The following is a 20,655-nucleotide window of genomic DNA, read 5'->3' as shown; positions in this document are numbered from 1 at the left end:
TATAATTATCAACATTTCTCAGTTTATTTATGCTTCTGTTATTGTCTCTTAAAATCACCACTTTTTGTACTTTTTCACTTTTTCTCTTTTTCATCACTAGAGCTAGCAGTGAGTATTTGGTGGGGAGGGGGGAAGGCATCCCTCCAAACCCCTGCCCGGAAATAAGTTATCCCTTGATGTGTATACAGCAAAAGGAAGGGAGCCGTAAAGTCATTTGAGGGGATTATCTTTTTTAATTGGTGCATTATAATTATACATAATAGTGGGATCATTATGCCATATTCATATGTGCATATGACATAATTGGAACAATAAAGTTGTTTTAGAGGATGATACTGTGAATTTACCAAAGTACCTTCACTGGTAAGTGGCTCAAGGTTGTGCAGAAAATCCCTTGAATGCATAACTCAGGATTTTGTCTTTGTACCATGAGTTTTGTACCAGCAGAGTTTTTTTTTTTTTTTTTTTTTTTTTTTTTTTATCTATTCCTTTGCTCTTCATGGACCATTTTTCTTGAATGGTAGAGAAAACCCCCATCTCCAGTCTGGTACACCTACCATATAATCACAAATGTCAATTTACAAAGAGCCCTGAGAGAACTCGTTTTTGTCGTTTCCTTGTCCCAAATTCCAGCCTCCTTTCAAGGTATGCTGATAGGTGATGATAGAGATGTGCAACTCCATGATGTTTTGCCAAAGTGGTGTGAGAAACAACAGGGCTGCCCACATCTTCTTATATTTAGGCACAGTTTAATCTATTTTGTACCTCATTCTTTGTACCACAAAACCTTCTCTGATCTTCTTGTAAGGTGGCTTTCCACCTCTTAATTATGATTTACTTTGTTTGCATGTGCTGTTTTTGTTCCAGAGTATTCATTATGATTATCATAGGAAGTATTCTCACCTGGGATCAGGTATGCCTGAGCTAGCCCTTCCTGTGGAGTCAAAGACACAGAGATTCTGCTCATTCTTTCTTTCTTTTCATTTTATCTGTTTTCACGTGAAACCTTGGCAACATTTACTACTTCCTCTGAATTATTAGACTTTGCACACCATAATTTTATTTCTACCTTCTCACCCTGATCATTTGCTTCCTCCAGTACAATAAATTCACCTTTTGATCAAAATGCCCTGTTGACGAGGTCCTTTCCACCTTAGGCTCCGTTTCCATGCTCCATTTGGGTTGTAGCCACACCAAACACCTTGCTCCTCACCAAGCTCTAGTGACTCAACAGCTCCTCTGAGCCTTTGCATGTGTTCTTCTGCTCTCATGACCTGCTTAAAATGAATTTGCCTCAAGACTCATCTGGAGTGCTGCTGCATCCAGGAAGTCTTCCCTGGCCCCTACCCACTGGCAGCCCCACATGCTCCTCCTGTGTCCACCCACAGCAGCCCTCTTAGGTTAAGAATTGATTGCAAGCCTATTTGTTTTCTTCTTCCTTTCGTATCCTATTTTCAGTGCTCAAATACATTGAATGGATATCTTTAGTTTGCATTTCATGTCACTAAAATTTGCCAGCCTGCAATGGCTTCACCAGTGTATTATTATTCTCCTTCTGACCACATTCTGACCTCAGAGGGGATGGTGCTAGGATGACGGCTTCCTTCCTCCACCCCTTCCCTATTTGCTGTTTTGTAAAGTTCATCCTAATAATCCCTAGAAGTAATTTAGCACAAAGCAAGAGATTTGGCAGGAAGTGTATGTTTTGGAATCTGCCAAGCCAGGAGGGTTTAAGGTGTCTATTAAAGAGTTTTGCAAATGCCATTTATACCCGAGGAACAGCAGCACCATTTATCACTCACTTTCTTGGCTATAAAACAGTCTCAGCCAAGCTGAGGCTGATTACATTGGTCATGCAATAAAAGGAATTTATTCATCATACACAATCTCCTGTTAACTAAATTAGAATCTTAAGTGGTGACTGAAAGGAGAGCTGACATATCAGTGCACAAACAGTTGTCCTCTAGACCAAAAAGGTGACTCTGAAGAGTACTTTTTAATTGTTTTCTTTCCTAAATCTAATTATTGTTGACTTCTGAAGATGTCTAATAATGAACTCGCTCATATATCATTAACCTTTATCTTTTGCCTTCACCATTCCCATTCACATTCATATTTGGCATGGCTAGGGGCTTTACATCTGCTTAAATTCTTCCTAGTTTTCTGAATGGCTTTTATTTAAATACCTTATAAAGCAGGGACTCTTTGATATGCACCCAAATCTATTTCCTGGAAGAATGTTGATTTCTTTTCTTTCTTTCTTTTTTTTGGGGGGTACTGAGGATTAAACCCAGGGTGCTTACCCACTGAGCCATATTCTTGGCCCTTTTTAATATTATATTTAGAGACAGGGTCTCACTGAGTTGCTAAGTGCCTCACTAGGTTGCCGAGGCTAGCTTTGAACTCACAATCCTCCTGCCTCAGCCTCCCAAGCTTCTGGGATTACCGGCATGTACCACTATGTCCAGCAAGAATATTGATATCTTGAGAGAATCAAGAACTTTGGCAAACTCTTCCCATTTCTCTGACTTGTAAATGTGTCTCCCCAGTTGCCTCTCCCCCAAGCACTGGAGGTGACTGCTCACCATCTTGATCTAGTCCAAACTCAAGATTGTCGATTTTCTACACACCCCTTCCCCATTAGTGGCTACTCAAAAGGAATGGATTTCTTCTCTTCCTAGCTTTCTTCACAGCACCCTTTCCCTGGGACTGAGCAGACACCAGTGAGCTTTCCCCTCCCACACTTCCATCTCGTGATGATGTTCTCTCCCTGTACAGTTGAAACACTTCAAAGAGAGTCACTTTTGCTTTCTCCAGTGCCCAGTGTGCATGTGGAAATGGTGGTAGTGAAATACGGAGAGGGGCAAAGTGTGTGCTTTCAAATACACACTAAAAGTCTAAGATCTCTCACCTTGCTAATAGTGCAATTCAGAGACCGGAGGTTGAAAGATCTGTGAAGGACTGAAAAGAGGTGGGTGTGCACATGCAAATGAAACAGGGCTGCTTTTCAGCATTGCCTTTCTGTTAGCAAATGCAGTGGAAGAGAAAAGAACACCGCATGGTATTCTTTTGCTCACTGTTTGCATTTTTCTCCTCACCTGTCTTCTTTTCCCATCCCCTAACTCCACCTACCTTCTTTGGGGAAGGAACCTGTGGTCCTTATATGTGCTCATCTGTACATCTCTCAGAAGGTCCGATTTGCTCTGCATTGATGAACAGATGAGTTCTCAGTCACTCTAACCCCAGCATCTCCCCCACGTCCTTTTCCAAGAAGAAAGCTCCCAGTGGGACCTTCCCGGTGATGGCTGTGCTGCTCTTCATCAGACTCTTAATTTTGCTTACTCTAGCATCCATGCTAATACTTTATTTTTTACCTTGAAATTTGAGAGGGTGAATAAATCTAGTTTCTTTGGGAAATCTTTGAAGAGGGAAGTTTCTAGTGGGCAGATAGACAATTTTGTTCTGAACATGATATGAATGTGAGCACAGAAGCAACATTTCAGCTTCACACACTGACTGACCATAGATATGGCCATCTCTTTGGCCTGAAAGGAATTCTGGTCCCTGTGCACTGGATGAGAGAAATCTTTCCATTTGGCATGTCTTCACCTTGTCCTTAAAAGACATATACTCTAGGGACTTGGCTCACATACTCTGTTGGTGGTGGCTGACTCTCCTTTTTCTCAGGGAGGAAGATGAATACTCGGAACTGCGATCTGAGCTCAGTCAGAGTCAACACGAGGTCAACGAGGACTCTCGAAGCATGGACCAAGACCAGACCTCTGTCTCCATCCCTGAAAACCAGTCCACCATGGTCACTGCTGACATGGGTGAGTCGGCCAGCCCCCACCACCACACCAGAGTTGGGTTTCTGGATGGTGAAAGGAATCTGAGAAACACAGGGCAGCCTGAGTTAAAAATTTAATTCCCCAAGGAGTTTGCTGTGTAGATGAAGAGGTTCAGTCCCTTACTCACTACTTCGTTGGCCAAAATCCAACTGAAGAGCTGAATTAGCCTTCTGCCCTGATAGGATTATGATTCAAGCATATGTCACCTATGTTTGGAAATTCAGGAAACAGGGAATCTATTAAAAAGGCCACTGGAGTGTTTCACATTAAAGTAGTAACTGAACTATGATGGTATGAGTGGAAAGGAGGGACATGGGTGGCAGCACTTTGCAGTGGAAGAAGCCCAGCAGGTCTCAACAACTCTTGGGTAAGAAGGAACAGTTCAAAATGACTTCAGCACATTGATCCTCAGTGACTCAGAGGGTGATCACATTCCTTGGTTAAGGAAGTTAAATTGAGAAATAAGATGAGAAATGGTCACAGTATGTTTGAGAGTGTAGAGCAATGTCCATGTGGAAATATCTGGCACATCGAGTTTTAAACTGCAGGTCATGACCCACTTTTGGGTCCTGAAATTATATGAAAAAATAAGGTCTCGTGGAAATGAAAACAGAGACAGGATTGTTTCATGAAACTTGTGTATTGCATATGTTTGTGTAGTAAGTTGCTAAATGAACTATTCTGAGTTGCAGTCAAAATGTTGTACAATACTGGTCCACTCAGAAATGCCTGCCTGGATTGAAATTGAAGGTAGAGGCTTTGAAGTCAACTGAGTTAAAGTGATCCCATGGTTGACAGGATGTGGAGCCAAAAGAGGAAGGCACCCCATGTCTTAGCAAACGCTCATACAGGGGGGGAGATGGAAGAAGGATCAGGAGAAGAAAAGAATACTGAGTTTCATGGGACTTAAAATTAATTGGGGAGTGAGATTTTATCTAAATAGTATACATTTATGTTTAATTATCAACCTAAACATGTGTGATAATACCCCAAACATTCACACAACATGGTATCATGTGACTGTATCAAAAATCTTGAGTCAGCCCAGGGTTCCAGGCTTTCTCTGCAAAGTGACAGGTAAGCTGAAATGCAGAGGATCAGTAGAAATTAAGCAGGTAAAGGAGGAGATGACATCCCTCCAGGTGGGGTACATTCAAGGAAGGGAAAGACCATTGAGGTAAGGTGGGCTGGGGCACACAGTGTGGATATTGTACACACCATTAGAAAGTCTGGCCTTTTCCCAGAGACCCACCAGAAGGACTGAAAGATTTCAATAGTGGAAGAAGCAGGTGAGATGATAGGATTTATATTTTTGAATCAGTCCCTCGCCAGTATGGAAAAAGAGTCATAGATCTAGGTAAATTAGGGAGGTCAGCTAGGAAACTATTAAAAAAAATCTAGTGGGGCAAAATTATTGCTAGGACTAGGGTGGTGGCAGTTGAGATGTAAAAAAGAAAATGGATATGGAGAAGGTGAGAATTTGGCAAGATTTGCTGCAGGAGTAAAATAGGGCAAAGACAGACGTACGTGTATGTGTGTGTGTGTGTGTGTGTGCGTGTGCGTGTGTGCGTGCGTGCAGGGGCAGGGGTGTCCCTGAAGGGTTTGGTTTTCACAGTTTGGTGTGGTTGATGGTGGGGCACTCACCACTATGGGGAGTCTAGCAGAGAGAACCAGTTGGTTTTGCAATGAGTTTTGTTTTGTTTTGCTAGTAGAGGAGGGTGGGGGAACAGGTGGAGATCTTGGGTTTTGTTGGGCAGGAGTTTAAGGTGTCTTGAGGTATTTGGATGGAGATGCTTCAGAAGGCCGTAGGCACCGAGATAAGAAGTGAAGAGGAAAGTTCTGGACCTCAGGTTGTTTGCAGTTGGTCACTGAAGCAGTAGAAGTGGATGCACAGAGAGTGAGAAGTGAGCCTGACGGAGCCCTGGGGGCCACCAGCTGAGGAACGGACCCATCAGGAGCCAGTGGCAGGGATTTGCCTCGCACCGTTTCAGTCTCAGTTTAAATGTGCCTCCTCAGAAGGTCTCGGGAAGCCCCAATCTATGTGACTATGCGGACGTTGTCGCTGCCCCATTTGTTGCCTTCTCATATGACGTTGAAATTTTAAATCATATCGCTATTTGACTCTCCCACTAAACTCTTTTAGGCAGAAATGTGGTTGTTCATCTGTTAGTGTAACTCTGGAGCCAACGAGAGCCTGGCACGTGACATATGTTCAGAGATCCTGTTGGAACCAATAAATGAATGAAGCAGTCAACCAATCCACCAACCAGTCAGCCAAACATGTACGGAGAAAATGAGAAGAGGGGAATCCTAGGGTTGTGAATTGGTGTTGATCTTAGCAGCAATCCAGGCAGCAGCAAGTGCTTTAAAGACACATTCCCCCATTGTACGACTGGCTCCCACAGGCTCCCTCAAATCTGGAGTGACATCACCAGGGCCTGAAGCTCCTGCCTCTATTGTCCTCCTTGTCTTCCAGCTCTGGCCACACTGGCCTTCTTTCTCACTGTCCCTTCTCCTGCCTGCAGGCTCTGCATTCTCTCCCTGCTCCTTCCAAGAGTCCGTGCATGGCTTTTCCCTCCATCAATCAACTGTCTTCTGCCCAGGTCTCCCTTTCTCCTTCAGGTCTGCAGCATCACTTGCTCCAGGCACACCCATCCCTCGTAGCACTTAGTTGTCTTTGCATTTAGTCCCTCAAGTGTTACAAGTCATTGTCACTCACATGCTGGCGGGGAGCTTAGCAACCTTGTATGCCAGCCTAACAGTGCCCACATGTAGGGGGCACTGGAGTGAATCCCTGAGTAGGAGTGGACACCACCTTGGAGCTCAGAGTTCTTTGGAGAATGTGGTGACAGGTCAGCAGGGAAGACCCACAGTGGGGTCAGGATCACCCAGGAGGCCTGCAGAGAACCTTCATGTAACCTCAGGCAGAACCCTGAGAAGACTTTGTGGAAGTCACAGCTCAGTGGAAATGCAAGGGTCAAATGGGAGAGAAGCAGGTGGGGGAGGCTGCTCTGGGCAGAGAAGGTCTGCCAGGTCCCTGAGGACAGCAAGCACTTGGGGACAACTTTGAGAAGTGCAGTAAGGCTGCAGCACAGAGACAGTCATTGTGTGTGTTAATCGGAACTGGCTGGCTGCCTCTTCTTATTCCTTTGCCATTTTCCAATTAAATTGCTTCAATAGGGAAAAAAGCTTCCATATATAAACACCATTATAGGAAATCATTAAAAAGCATCCATTTCATTATGCTTGCTATATTTGCAAACCTGCATTAGTAACCCAGAGGTTTTCTTGGGCTGGATTTTATATGCAGAGTTTGCTATAGTGTATTTGCTGATGTCTAAAGATAACAGGAGTTAGTCCAGTCTACTCACTTCATCAAAAAGCACTTTTCTTTTGTTTTGCAAATCCCACCTGTCACAGCCTGGCTGCCTGTTCTGTAACCTGGCTCCTGGGCACTGTCTTCTAGGCCTAGAGGGGTAAATGAGCAGTTCAGAAAGTGCTTGAACTTTCCAAAGTGGGGTATAAATGAGATAGAAATGAAAAGCCATCACTCCAGCTAAATAAAGGAGAAAGGTCCTCAGCACATTGCATTTTAAAATAAATGACGTTACCTCTTTTCAAACCTGGTCACACAGTTGTTTGGGAAATACAGGTAACTGAATGGCTAAAGCCAAGGTTGGAATCATGGCTTAGAGCTTTTGTTTCCTCAGTCAAGCAAAGTGTTGTAGTTAGAAGTGAGACTGGATGTCACAGTTAATATGTTTTGCTCATGTAGTGTACCATGTGTTTAATCCCAACCATGAACGAGGCCCTGAAGTCTTAATAGGGGATCAGAGTTCAGAGAAGGTTAGTCACTTGTCCGAGGCCACACAGTTAAGAGGTTTTTGTTGCTGTGCCTGTTTCTGCAGACAGCTTTATTTTTGCACTCCTATTGCATCAGTGAGACACACTGTGGTTGATATTGTACCCTTCCTGCCACCCTTCAAGGTCTCTAGTGCTGATAGGGGAATTTTAGGAGCAGCTGTGTGATCACAGGCACCTGGCCTAATTGCCGAGCATTTGTAATTAAACAAGATTCTGCAGATCTCTGAATGAGAAACAACACACTCAGACCAAACAATTCAGGGTGTTGCAATCAAGCAGAGGACAGATGTGTGCACGGGCCCATCGCGTCACACGTGTGTGGCGTCCCCTCCAGCAGGCTCTGTTCCCAGCCCTACTAATGGAACAGCAAAGCTTTTCTGGAGCAATTGCCTGTAAAACAAACAAAATCCCTGATCCCACAGACCTTTGTAGAGCTAGTGGGGGGCTCTGCTCTGGTATTTTGAGACAATTTCTGGTTTTTAGCAAGAAACTTTTATTTTTCTGGAACTTAGCAACGTTAAGCTGTTATACACTCATAGGTTGAAAGGAAGCATAGGATCCTATGCTCGCTGGTGCGATCATATAGATGGTATTTTCCTTAGTATGAGTCGTTTTTGGAGGACAACCAAGGAAGAGTTTACACATGGAACCTGGCTTTTTGGCATGGCTGTGACTATGAAATATGTTTAACATTAAAGCCAGATTTTCCTGGCTTAGTGGCTGTTGAGGCTTAATGGCTTCGGGAAAAATGTTTAGAAGTGTCAAGCAGCCACTCAAAGTCGGGAGATCAAGTCAGTGCAGGAAAAGGCTGCCCTGCCTCTTCCAAAAACAATTTTTGCAAACTTGGAAAGAAGTGTTTGCAAAGGTGAGGCAGCCTCTCTGGAGAAGGCTCACTTTTTGCTAAGAACCAGGTGGCTTAGTAGTTCTCTCCCAGTACCAAATTTTTTTTAAAGGGAAGTCAGAGTATTCAGAACTTTACTTGGAAACTTTGAGTATCCAGCCCTCACCCCCACCCCCCGTGAAAAAGTTAGACTGGACTGAAAGTTGCACCCTGCCTCCACGTAACAGGCTGAGCCCTTTGCTGCATCCCCCAACCCCTTCTCCTTAGTTTTATTGGGCAACATAATATCCCCCAAGAGATCCATGAGAGCCAAGCTCAAGACAAGCCTGGGGACATTGGCTTACTGCAGTTACCTCTCTGAGATGACTGTGTTTTCTCCTGAGCCTGGTCCAACACGACCCACCTGAGTGACAGAGGAGACCACTGAAAGTCATTCTGGAAGTTTCCTTAGAGTAACTAGGGTTGAGAGCAGGAAAGGTTATTGCTCTGCTTCGGGCTTATTCTCCTCACATTATACTGTTTAGTCGCTTCTCAGCCCTTACCCCTGCTCCCCCAAAAGACTTGGGGTATAAATGAGATAGAAATGAAAAGCCATTGATCTGCAACCTTCACTCCAGATGAGCCCCCACCATTGCTGTGATTCATGAATTCCTCTAATTTAAGAAGTCTTTATTTTCTAAACAGATCTTATCTCTTAAGGTTTACTAGAGTTTGGGATGTTTGAAAGTCATGACATAGTTTTCCTTATAACCAGCAGGAGTATTAGGTTCTACACCAGCCTGTTTAGCCTGTAATGGAAATAAAGTCCGGGTCCTCATTGCTGTTCCCGCCAACCTGACCACCATGATGAGCTTTGTTACTATGAGAAAAAAATATTTTGGGTGTCTTTTTTGGTACTGGGGATTGAATTCAGGGGGACTCAGACACTAAGCCATATCCCCATCCCTTTTTATATTTTTTATTTTGATACAGGGTCTTGCTAAGTTGTTTGGGGCCTCACTATATTGCTGAAGCTGGCCAGGTGTGGTGGCGCATGCCTGTAATCCCAGTGACTCAGAAGGCTGAGGCAGGAGGATTGCAAGTTCAAAGCCAGCCTCAACAATTTTGCGAGACACTTAGCAACTCAGTGAGACCCTGTCTCTCAATAAAATACAACAAAAGGGCCGGGGATGTGGGTCAGTAGTTAAGTGTCCCTGGGTTCAATCCCCACTCCACCCCACCCAAATTGCTGAAGCTGGCCTCAAACTTGCCTCAGCCTCCCAAGTCACTGGGGACTACAGGCACATGCCACCACACCTGGCAGCATTTTATGTTTCTGACATTCAGATGCTGGGAGTACATTCTCTCCCTTTTCCTTGGGGGTTTGGGAATTCACAGGCCTATTACAGGGAGAACCACAAGTCCTGGCCTAAGCACTGGGCCTACTGTGTGCAGGTGCTGTTTGCTCTCAGGACTGGGGATGGCCTGTCTTAACAGGGACTCTTGGCTGCTGTAGACAATCCAGGCTGAGAAAGGGCTGTTTGGATTGTTTGAACTGGGGAGGGTGGTCACAGGTGAAGCCCAGGAGAACCCCTGAGGCAGTGAGGTGGGGCTGGAGTTTTCCCTCCAAACATGCCCCTGACTATCTCTCTAAGATCAGTTCTCAAAGGTCCAGAATGATTTTTAAGGCTTTACTTGCAGAATAACAAAAGCCACCCCTTCTCTACCCCAAAGGTTTCCTACCATCCTCTATAACACTAGGGAGTATCTTATTCTAAGTGTCAACTCAGTGATCAGAAATCACCTAAAAAAATGATGCTGACATTTTTGTCACCAAAGCCTTGATTTCTAGAAGCTGCTGCCAGCACTTTTCTATAAGAGGCAGAGGGTGCACAGAATCTGTGCACGCTGGAGGGAGGGGTCTGAGAAGAGGCACCAAGGACTCGGGCTGGCCATCCCTGGAGGGTGGCTTTACAACAGTTGATGTTAGGCCATCTTCCTCGGGCCTTCTTATTTACAACCAAGTTTGCTATTTCCCAGAAACAAACTGTCCAAAATTCAAAGGGACAACAGCAAAAATGAAAACAAATCCCAGGCTGGTAAGATTTTGCTAAAATAGAAGTCATGAGCATGCAGCCTCATTTTCAGATGTGGGGTAGGGGTGCAGCTTGCCCCTCCCTGTTTTCATTCCCCTCCCCCTCCTGTGTATGTAATTTTATTTTTTTCTGAGCCAGGTGAAAGTCAGTTGCAGACATCTTGATGCTTCATTCCTAAATACACACCAGTTAAAACTTCTTAAGAACAGGAACCTTCTCCTGTGTAACCACAGAGTCTTTAATCACACTCAAGAATTTTAACACTTCTGGGACACTAATATACAATCCTAATTCAACTTTTTCCAGTTGTCCCATTAATGCCTTTTATTACTTTGTTGAATCTGAGATCCAATCCTAGGATGGTACCCACTGCCCTGGTTTTGTCTGTCATGATATTGACATTTTGGAGGAGACCAACCCTATATTATCTCAGATAGCCCTTTATTCTGAATAGTCTGATTGTTTTCTTATTAGATTTGTGGTTAATTTCTTCTTCTTTTTTATAAAAATCTATGTAGGTGATGATACGTTCTCGTTCCCATGTTGCAACAAGTTGCTCCTGATGCCAGTTGGTCCATTATTAGTGATGTTGAGATGTTCTAAAACTACAATGGCATTGTCCTTATAAATCCTCTTGTCTTATTTAGACACAGGCAATTTGAGGCATTAAGCAGGGGGTAACCTCTGAGGATACTTTCTTTCTCCTTGGCATTCAGACCCAATAGCCAAAGATTCTACGTTTTCTATGTTGTTTTGTTCCGCTTCTGTCAATTCCTGATGGAGCGCCTTGCCGTGTGCCAAGTGCAGAGGACTGCTAACAAGAAAGCAGCAGCCCCCCTGGGTGCGGCTTTGGAGTTACAGTAGAATCCGACGTGTTAGATTCCTTGTATGTAATGTCTGGCCTCTTTGCAGAAAGTCTGCTTTGATGCTAAAAGAATTTACAGCTCGCTCTTTGTTTTAGATTTTGGTGCTGGGGATGGAACCCAGGGCCTTGTTCCTACCAAGCATGTGCTCCACTTCTGAACTCCACTCGAAGTTGCTTTATCAGGCATGCTATGTGCCCAGTCAGAACAGAGAAGTGAGTGGCATGGACTAGCCTTTGGCAGGCAGCAAGGGTGATGCGCACGGTCCCTCCTGCTGCCGCCCGCATTGCAGCAGGCCTGCAGCCACTTCTGTTTCTTAGCCTGGCTCAAATTCACTGTAGCTAATATCTCTTACTTCACTGGCAGCTTTCTACCTCCAGGAACTTAATTGAAAGCTTTCTGCCTTTTAGAAAGTGTGATGTGTCATTTGAGATGTCTTAAATTTGATGATCCTTGATTAAGAAGTAGGCAACAAAAGCTTGATATTTTTAAAAGTTGGCTTATAAAAAGCCTTTCATTTCTATTATGCTTTCAGCTCATCTAGTGTAAATCGAACGCCTACTCCAGACCCAGCGCTGTGAGTCTCTGGGAACACAGTGTTGAATGAACAGAGTCATTGCTCCCCAGGGCTGGACTTGCCAGGGTCTATGTGTTGGTTAGTAGGTGATTACGGGGAATGTGATACCCTGATCAGATGCCTCCTGAGAAACAGGATTCCAGGGCAAAGCTTAAAAAAGACCTGTTGGAAAAGGAGAACGAGAGGCTTCCAAGCTGGGCAAATACCTAACCAGTAACTGTGAAGCGAATACCAAGTCCCAGAAGTGTGTGCTGTTTGAATCCAAAATCACATGTTGGAGCAGTGAATGAAAGTCCCAGCCTCTCCATCAGGGAGACCGGGGGATAGTTGTTAACACCTAATCCATGTAGCTGGACTTTATGTGGGTTAGAATTTTTCCAGGGGTTTAAAAACAATAGCAGCAATTTTTAACAACCTGATTCAAAATAAACCAATTCTATCATAGTTTATGGTGTCACCTTGGGGCATAGGCATGGTTGGTCCTGAGACAGAAAGAAGAAAGCCAGATTTGCCCACTAGGATGTGTTTAACTGGGCAAGATTGCTCTTGAATTTCTTTAGTTTTTGTAGCCAAGAATGTCCTCTGACGTCCTTTCCTGATTTCCAAAGTATATGGGCCTTCCCTCAGACAGCAATATAAAAACCTAAGACCCTAAGTTCTCATTAGGAAAATATAACCTGAGCTGTGTGTTCTCTAGCTCCCATCAGAAGTCTAACTGGGAAGTGTCACATTCAGAGAAGATAGCAAAATACTATAGGAGGTGCTGCAGACTCCAGCGGGGCTGGGCAGTAGCCAGCCAGGCAGGAAGTGGGCTGGAGCAACCCGGACACACTCGCTGAGTCCAAAGGGGTCTGCTCTGCTGCTCGGCAGATTGTTGTAGTGCAGAAGGGCCCAACACTGAATTTCACAAGAATAACCATTAATCCTAATGACTTTTAAATGGTGACAATTCTTCAAAACTTGCTTTTAAAAATAGGACCATTCTGAACGCTCCAACCCTGCCAGATGTGCAGACACATTCTCTGGCTGTTGCTGGCTAATTTGCATCCTCTAGTCAAAGGAGAAGTCAGTTTCACATACTTTTCTGTGTTCTATGCCATCAGACAGTGGAGTAGATATCTGGAAAGCCACATAAAAATCCCTTGACATTGTGCTTTACGGTCTATGTCTTCCATTCTGAACATAAGAAATCTGCATAAATGTGAAACTGGCTGAGGGCACTGACAGTCACATTGCTTTACGTCCCATGAAGTCCCATGTTCCTAAATTCTTTCAGCATCAATTGTCAGAAAAAACATTGTATCTCTTGTGAAATGGAAATGCTTTCTCCTTTCTGATAGGAGATAACTTATTTTTGCTCTGGCTGCCAGGAAGCTCACAGCTAAATGGAAGAGTTGGCCTCAGAAAGTTGTGTTAATCTCCATTTGCTTCCACAGCCGTTCCCCAGTCCCAGGTGCTGTGTCCCCCCCCCCCCTTTTGTGGTTGTTTGTGAAAAGTCCCCTCAGATTCTTCTTTGGAAAGAGACATGATATAAACGAAGTCTGTTAGAGAAAAGTGCAGCTGAACCGAGGACCTCCTCTCTCCCGTGGACATAGATGTGGGTAAAGCACAGCCTGGTGAAGGGAGGAGTGTGCCTCCCTCCCAGGGACTCACTGGAGCTCCTGATGGGGAGGCTGGAACGTTGAAGAGTCAGTGACTCCTGCCAGTTTTTGAGGTCTTATTTCTCCTGCTCTCCCATTCTCCAAAACATTCTTTAATTAAACAATTTTCTTCAAATCCTTTGTAAGCAGGTAAGTCCTGCAGCACCTCCTATAGTATTTTGCTTTGTAAAGCTATGGTTTCTGTTTCATACTACTTATTGCTTTTATCTTCTCATTTTACTCACTGAAATACATTTATTATTTTATTATTATAGAAATTATATATATCTGTGGCTATATATACATACATGTATGTGTATATGTATAAAAAAAATTTACCATGTTAAAGTGTGTGTGTGTGTGTGTGTGTTACTTGGAATGGAACCCAGGATTACTTTACCACTGAGCTATATATCCAGTCCTTTTTATGTTTTGTTTTATGGTATTTATTTATTGTTTTATGGCATTGGGGATTGAACTCAGGATGGTTTAACCTCTCAGCCACATCCCTGGTCCTTTTTTTAAATATCTTTTAAAAAAATTTTTAGTTATAGATGGACACAATAGCTTTATTTTATTTATCTTTATGTGGTGCTGAGTATCAAACCCAGTGCCTCACATATGCGAAGCAAGCGCTCTGCCACTGAGCCACAACCCCAGCTTCCCTAGTCCTTTTTATTTTATTTTATAATTCAGGGTCTTAATAAGTTACCCAGGCTGGTCTTAAACTTGTGATCCTCCTCCCTCAGCCTTCTGAGTCACTGGAATTATATAGGCGTGCATGTCAGTGCCTGGCTCATATTAACCATCTTTAAGTGAATGGTTTAGTGATATTAAGTGCATTCATAGAATTCTCCATGTCCAGAACTTTTTCATCCTCCCCAGCATAACCTGTACCTAACATATACCTGTTAAACAATAACTCCTGCCTCCCCTAACCTCCACATGTCCATTCCACTGTCTCTATGAAATTGCCTATTCTATTAGATATCTCATAAAAGTAAAATTATGCAGTATTTGCCCTTTTGTATCTGACTTATTGCACTTAGCATAATGTTTTCAGGGTCCATCAATGTTGTAGCATGTAATGAAATGTCATTCCTTTTTAAGGGCGATGCATATTCTGTTTGTGTATGTAACCATTTAGTTTATTTATTTGTCAGTGGACGCTTGAATTGCTTCCATATTTGACTAATGTGAATAGTGCTGCTGTGAACATTGGTGTACAATCATCTATTGGAATCCCTGCCTTCAGTTATTTTGGGTGAAAGCCTAGGAGTAAAATTGCTAAATCACATGGCTATTCTATGTTCAACTTGGTATTCTTGCATTGCTGTGGATCAAACCCAGGGCCTCACGCTTGCTAGGCACATGCTATACCACTGAGCTACAGCCCCAGCTCCTGTGTGTAACTTTCTCACAACCACTGGTTTCCATACCTGCAACATTTTACGTTCCTACCAGCAATGCAGAAAGGTTCCAATTTTTCCACGTTGCCACTGATAACATTATTTTCTGTGTTGTGTGTGTGAGTGTGTGAGTGTGTGTGTGTGTGAGTGTGTGTTCGTCATTCAAATTGCTATATGGATTTCTGAAACCATTTTGACAATATCTTCCTTTTATGGAGTATTTTATCCATTAACCACTAATGTAATTAATGATATGGCTGACTGGGGGTCTCCCAATTTACTATTTGTTTTCTGTTTATCCCCTTTCTGATTTTTTTTGTTCTTTTCTCCTTTCTTCCTTGTTTTGGCTTATTTGATTTTTTTTTTTTAGAATTTTATTTTAATTTATTTATTATCTTTCAATGATTCCTCTTAGCATCATTTTTTTTTTTTTTTAGTGGTTATTCTAGGAATTAGAGTACCTTTTCAGAATCTACTCAGAGTTAATATTCCTCATTTCATCGTGATTTCTGTCCCTCCTTTGGCTCCTTTGGGAAACAGTGGCTGTGGCTAGGCCTGCAGTGTTCTAGATTGCACTTGTACACCCAGAGATCCTTATTCCAGCTGCAGTGGTGAAATCACCTGACCACAGGAGGCCGTGGCTGTAGCTTCAGCTGTTCTGCGCACCTACTGTGCAGTCTTCCTGAGTAACCAAGTCCTTAAGCCTCAGCTAGCACCCCGACCTAGTGGGATGGACTTAATATGCATGAAAGCCCTGTCCAACCTGGGTTAGGATAGAAGACATAACAATAGGTAGAGACATAAAGGAAGTATTAGAGTTTTTCTTCAGGAGTTCCACAGGCTTTTCCAGGCCTGTCACTCCCTAAGCCAACCCCCAAATTCCTGGGAAATCTGTAAATCTACCTATGAACCACTAATTAATTCCTTAATAAACAGATTAAGAGATAGGATATTTGAAGAAACCTATAATTTAAGAGACTTCCAGTGCTACCTACAGATCAAAGAATGAAGAGCGTATCAGATGAAGGATCCAAAGATTGACTAGACCACTGGAAACCATCTTGAGCTCACCAAACTATTATTCCTGCATGCCTCTCTGTACCCACCCCTCACCAAGTTTCCTTTAAAAGAAGAGCTGAGAACCCTGAAAACTCCTCTCTCATTCTCGAGATGACCTGCATATTCCCTTGAATGTATACCTGCTTTTGTAAATAAGCCTCTGACTGGTGTGTGTGCTGAAATTCTCCTCCTTTGCAGAGGCCAAGAACGCCCCAGTCCGGAAGTGAGTTCCCCTTCTCTCCAGGAACTCCTCAGACCCTTCCTTGAAGACATCTCCTCCCCTATGACTAAACCAAAGGATCATTATTCTGTTTCAGGAGCTAGGTTGCTGTGAATGCTACCTCTCAGGCACATTTTGCCCTGCTTGGATAACCTGGTTCCTTATCTTGGCCTCTCTCATTCCCTCTGGTCCCTTGATGTCACCTCTGGTATTTTTTTTTTTTTTAATAATTGGTGCTTTTGTTTTTTGGTTTTTTTTTAGAGAGAGAGAGAGGGAATTATTTTTTAATATTTTTTAATATGTGGTGCTGAGGATTGAACCCAGGCTGCACGAATGCCAGGCGAGCACGCTATTGCTTGAGCCACATCCCCAGCCTTCACCTCTGGTATTTTGTGGAGACTCAGCCTTTGGTGTTGGAGGCCCTGTCTCTGGCAGGGGCCATAATTATGCAGGGCACTGTAGCCAAAGGAAGGAATTTGGAACTTGTTATAAGGGTGTATTTAGAAGAATATTCCACAGACAGTGAAAGAAAATTCCACAGTATGGAGCAGTGTTGATGGGGGTGGACGGTGGCGAACGATTGGTGTTATGTGACAGTACCTCTGACAGGGGACCCAACTCATCTGCTCCTGATAGCCTGGCCACCTTATCCTTCTGTGAGACATCAAACCAGCACAATGGCAAAGGACGGCCAAGTGTGAGCAGATCATTAATCGGTTTTATATGAAGCCACGGTGCAGAGTTCTGTGGATAACAGACTGGAGTATGTGGGGTTAACCAGCCAACAAGGCTATTTGCATACATTCTTCCTCCTAAGACTTAGAAAATATTTGTAGCCCTCCTTTGTTTGAAGTGTGGATGCCTGTGAGCTCCTTACAGTCTGTGTGCTGACTTCAGTACCTTCCTCATGTCCTTCTGCCTTGTCCTGTATCTGCACTGTGTTCTTGATTGGTACTTTCAGAGGGTAGTGACAGGCAGCTGAGAGAAGGGGTCCAGCAGTTCCCTTGTATATCTGTGGACCTCTCAGAATTGAGAACAGTCTCTTGATCATCTTTGAACTCTGCTTCCAACCTGAGACCGGGGCTCAGCAACTGTCTGGTTATAGAATGAATGGAAATACTAGTTGGATCTCCGGTCCCTCCTCCTGTTCCCTGTGGCCCAACATCCGCAGGAATCAGCCTGGTTGCTGCCCCTGCAGTTCCACCATGAGAACCCCTCAGCAGACACATCCAACGTGACTGCTATGTCAGGTGGACCTGTGCTGGGGAAGTCAGCACGGGGTGACTGAAGGGAAGCGTCTTTTCTTCCTTATCCTGTCTATAAGTGCTTAATAGTACAAATAATTCGGGGATGTGTGTTCACTCCAGTTCAGGGCAACAGGAAACCTGCACCTGAGGACAACTGATCTTTGTGGTCACTGGGGTGTGCTGCTCCGCACCTGGGCCCCTTTACCTCTCACTGGTGGTGGTGTATACCTGCCCTTGGTATACAGAGGGCCCTCTGCAGTGATGATTATCCTCATTTTGGCAGCTTAGGGTATGATCCATAACAAAGAAGAAAAGCACAAAGCTGATGTAGAACATGCGACTATTGACAGAGTCTGTGTTTTTTAGTATTATTGTCTTTTAAAAGAAATTTTTTTTTTGGGGGGGGGGCGGTACCAGGGATTGAATGCAGGGACACTTAACCACTGAGCCACATATCCAGCCTCTTTTTATATTTTATTTAGAGACATGGTCTCGCTGAGTTGATGAAGGCCTTGCTAAACTGCTGAGGCTAGCTTTGAACTCACAATCCTCCTATTTCAGCCTCCTGAGTCGCTGGGATTACAGGCTTGTTCCACTGTACCCGGAAATTATCTCTTAAATGTAGAGTGATGTGTAGTGTTTATATTTTCCCATTTAAAAATAATATTTGACTGCCTATGTTGGAGATACAATGGTAAGGAAGATCAAACATCCTTCTCTGATAGTGCCATGAAGAAAACAGGATAGTGGAACAGGAGCAGAGGAAGATGGAAACCATGCTCTAGATAGAGAGGGGCTTGGTGAGAAGGTGACATTTGAACTGAGAGCTGAGTGATAATTTGTGTGGAAATTAGTCTAGATAGAGGAAACAGCAAAGGAAAAGGAACCCTTGGGACAGACCAGAATTTGGCATGTTCCCAGGTCAAAGAGAAGGCTAGAAGTGTGAATAGAACATACGGAATACCAGGAGGAGGACATGTAGTTCTCACCTTGACTGTACTGCAGAATTATCTAAGGAACTTAAAAAAAAAAAAATCCCAGTGTCCAAGCCCCACCTGAAGAGGTTTGTGACTTAATTGATCTGGGGTGGGACCAGGACTTTGGGATTTTATGAAAGCCTCCTAGGGAATGCAGCTTGGATAGGCCACGTGTCTTGATCATGCAGAGTGTTACAGGCTCTGGTAAGAACTTGGACTTGAGTTGAATGGCAGTGTGAAGCTACTGGACAATTTGGACTAGGAAATGAACATAATCTGATTTATGTCTTTAAGAGGCTCACTTTGACTATCGTGTGGGCAGTGGAGGTCGGGGGTTATTACCGTGGCCCCCTGGAGAAACGATGGTGACTTGAAGCAGGGTGGTTTCAGTGGAGATGGTAGGAGGAGGTCAGTATTTGGATTGGAGGCTGTGGTCAAAAAAAATGGATTGGATTTAGAATGTGAGGCAAAAAGATCTCACGGGTGCCTCAGAATTGACCCAATAACCTGGTGGGTGGTACTGCCATTCACAGAGATGGGAGAGGTCAGGGAGGAACAAGTTTGAGAAGTTGCCATGCCTTATTTGGAGTGAAAACTTCAAGCTGGTGTTCTGTCTAGAGTTAACTTATAACCAAATGAGGTTGGCTAAAATATCCTGAGAAATCCTGTTCCTTTCGTGCTGAGAGTTTTCTTGAAGTCTTTCAAAGGTAAGCACCAAAAGCCAGTTGACCACTTTAGTGCATAGGACCTGTGATGAGCAGGGAAAGCTTCTTTCATACCAGTATCAGGTGGGATGTAGGGGAAGGATATACTTTGAGAGATTGCATGCAGTCAACACCTGTTTTGCTATAATAATTGAGTAGTGTGGTCATTTATAGAATCAGAAATAACAGATTAAAACATTTATGTTTGACTTAAAGGGAATTTTCCCCCCCAACAAAGTTATTTTCCAAGATAACTAGCTTATGTTATAAATTTTCCTTCCCTGACCAGGCCCTGGATATCTGGCAGTAAAAGTAATTGAGATTGTTAAATCAAGATTAAATTATTGGAAACTGGGTTTGATGATGCACACCTATAATCCCAGCTATTTGGGAGACTGAGGCAGGAGAACTGCAAATTTGAGGCCAGCCTGGGCAACTTAGCAAATCACAAATCCCTATCTTAAAATAAAAATTAAAAAGGGATGCAACTCAGTGGTAGAGTGCACCCTTGTACCATAAAATCTCCAGGGTCACTAAATCAAAAATTAAATAATTAGAACTCTAATTCCAAACTCCAGACTGTAGACCTCAGAAATGAAATATTCATATTTTCCTAATTATGCTGATGGAGCCCTGGTGCAGTGAGAACAACATGGAATTTTGTAAGAAGTTTGTCATTTTTTTCCCCTGGTGAAAGTAACTGGATTAAGTTGTAAAGATGAAGTCTACGGATTGGTGTATGGAGTGGGGGAGCCCAGATTTGAAGTTCATTGGGGGCAAGAACTTTCTCTCAACCTTTTTTTTTTTTAAGTACTGGGAATTAAACCCACAAGCATTTTACCACTGAACTATATTCCCAGTTTTTTTTAATTTTGAGATAGGACCTCACCAAAGCTGAGAGTCTTATTAAGTTGCCCACACTGATCTCCAACTCAATATCCTCCTGCCTCAGCCTCCCAAGTTGCTGGGATTATAGGCACGTGCCAGAATCTGTGCACCTGGCTCAGTATCTGTTTTTCAAAAATGCCTACTACATTGCTCATTCTGAGGCTTTGAACTGTTTGTTTAGTAAAGTTAGGAAATGTTTGTAGCTGAAACTCTGGAGTCAGCACTGGCTGAACAGGAATGTTGACCAGAAGGCTTTTGAAATGCCAACAACCCCTTTGGGAGGCACTTCTGTGTTCTTAGTAGAGAAACTCTGGATGTGGCTGCCTTTGAGTGAAAGGCAGGAAAATTCAGGATGGTGTAGCTATTTAGAAAATGGGTAGGACCTAAGACTCCTTTCTAAAGAGCTTCAAGTTGGCTATAAGCCTCCGAGGCAGCCCTGAGGG

General features: G+C 43.5%; 1 protein-coding gene across 6 annotated transcripts in view; it reads left to right on the top strand.

The window, feature by feature from the left end:
* The window catches only part of Mcc (MCC regulator of WNT signaling pathway), a 445,938-nt gene that overhangs the window by 347,661 nt on the left and 77,622 nt on the right, over window positions 1-20,655 (top strand). For all 6 annotated transcript variants that reach the window (XM_048791968.1, XM_048791967.1, XM_048791969.1 and 3 more), the window contains one exon: window positions 3,688-3,830. In XM_048791968.1, the coding sequence (XP_048647925.1) occupies window positions 3,688-3,830 (143 nt within the window). The remainder of the gene's footprint in view (window positions 1-3,687; window positions 3,831-20,655) is intronic.

The sequence above is a fragment of the Marmota marmota genome, unplaced genomic scaffold (genome assembly GCF_001458135.2).
Source record: "Marmota marmota marmota unplaced genomic scaffold, marMar, whole genome shotgun sequence".
NCBI classification, from domain to species: Eukaryota; Metazoa; Chordata; class Mammalia; order Rodentia; family Sciuridae; genus Marmota; species Marmota marmota.
This window is presented reverse-complemented; position numbering and strand designations above follow the sequence as displayed.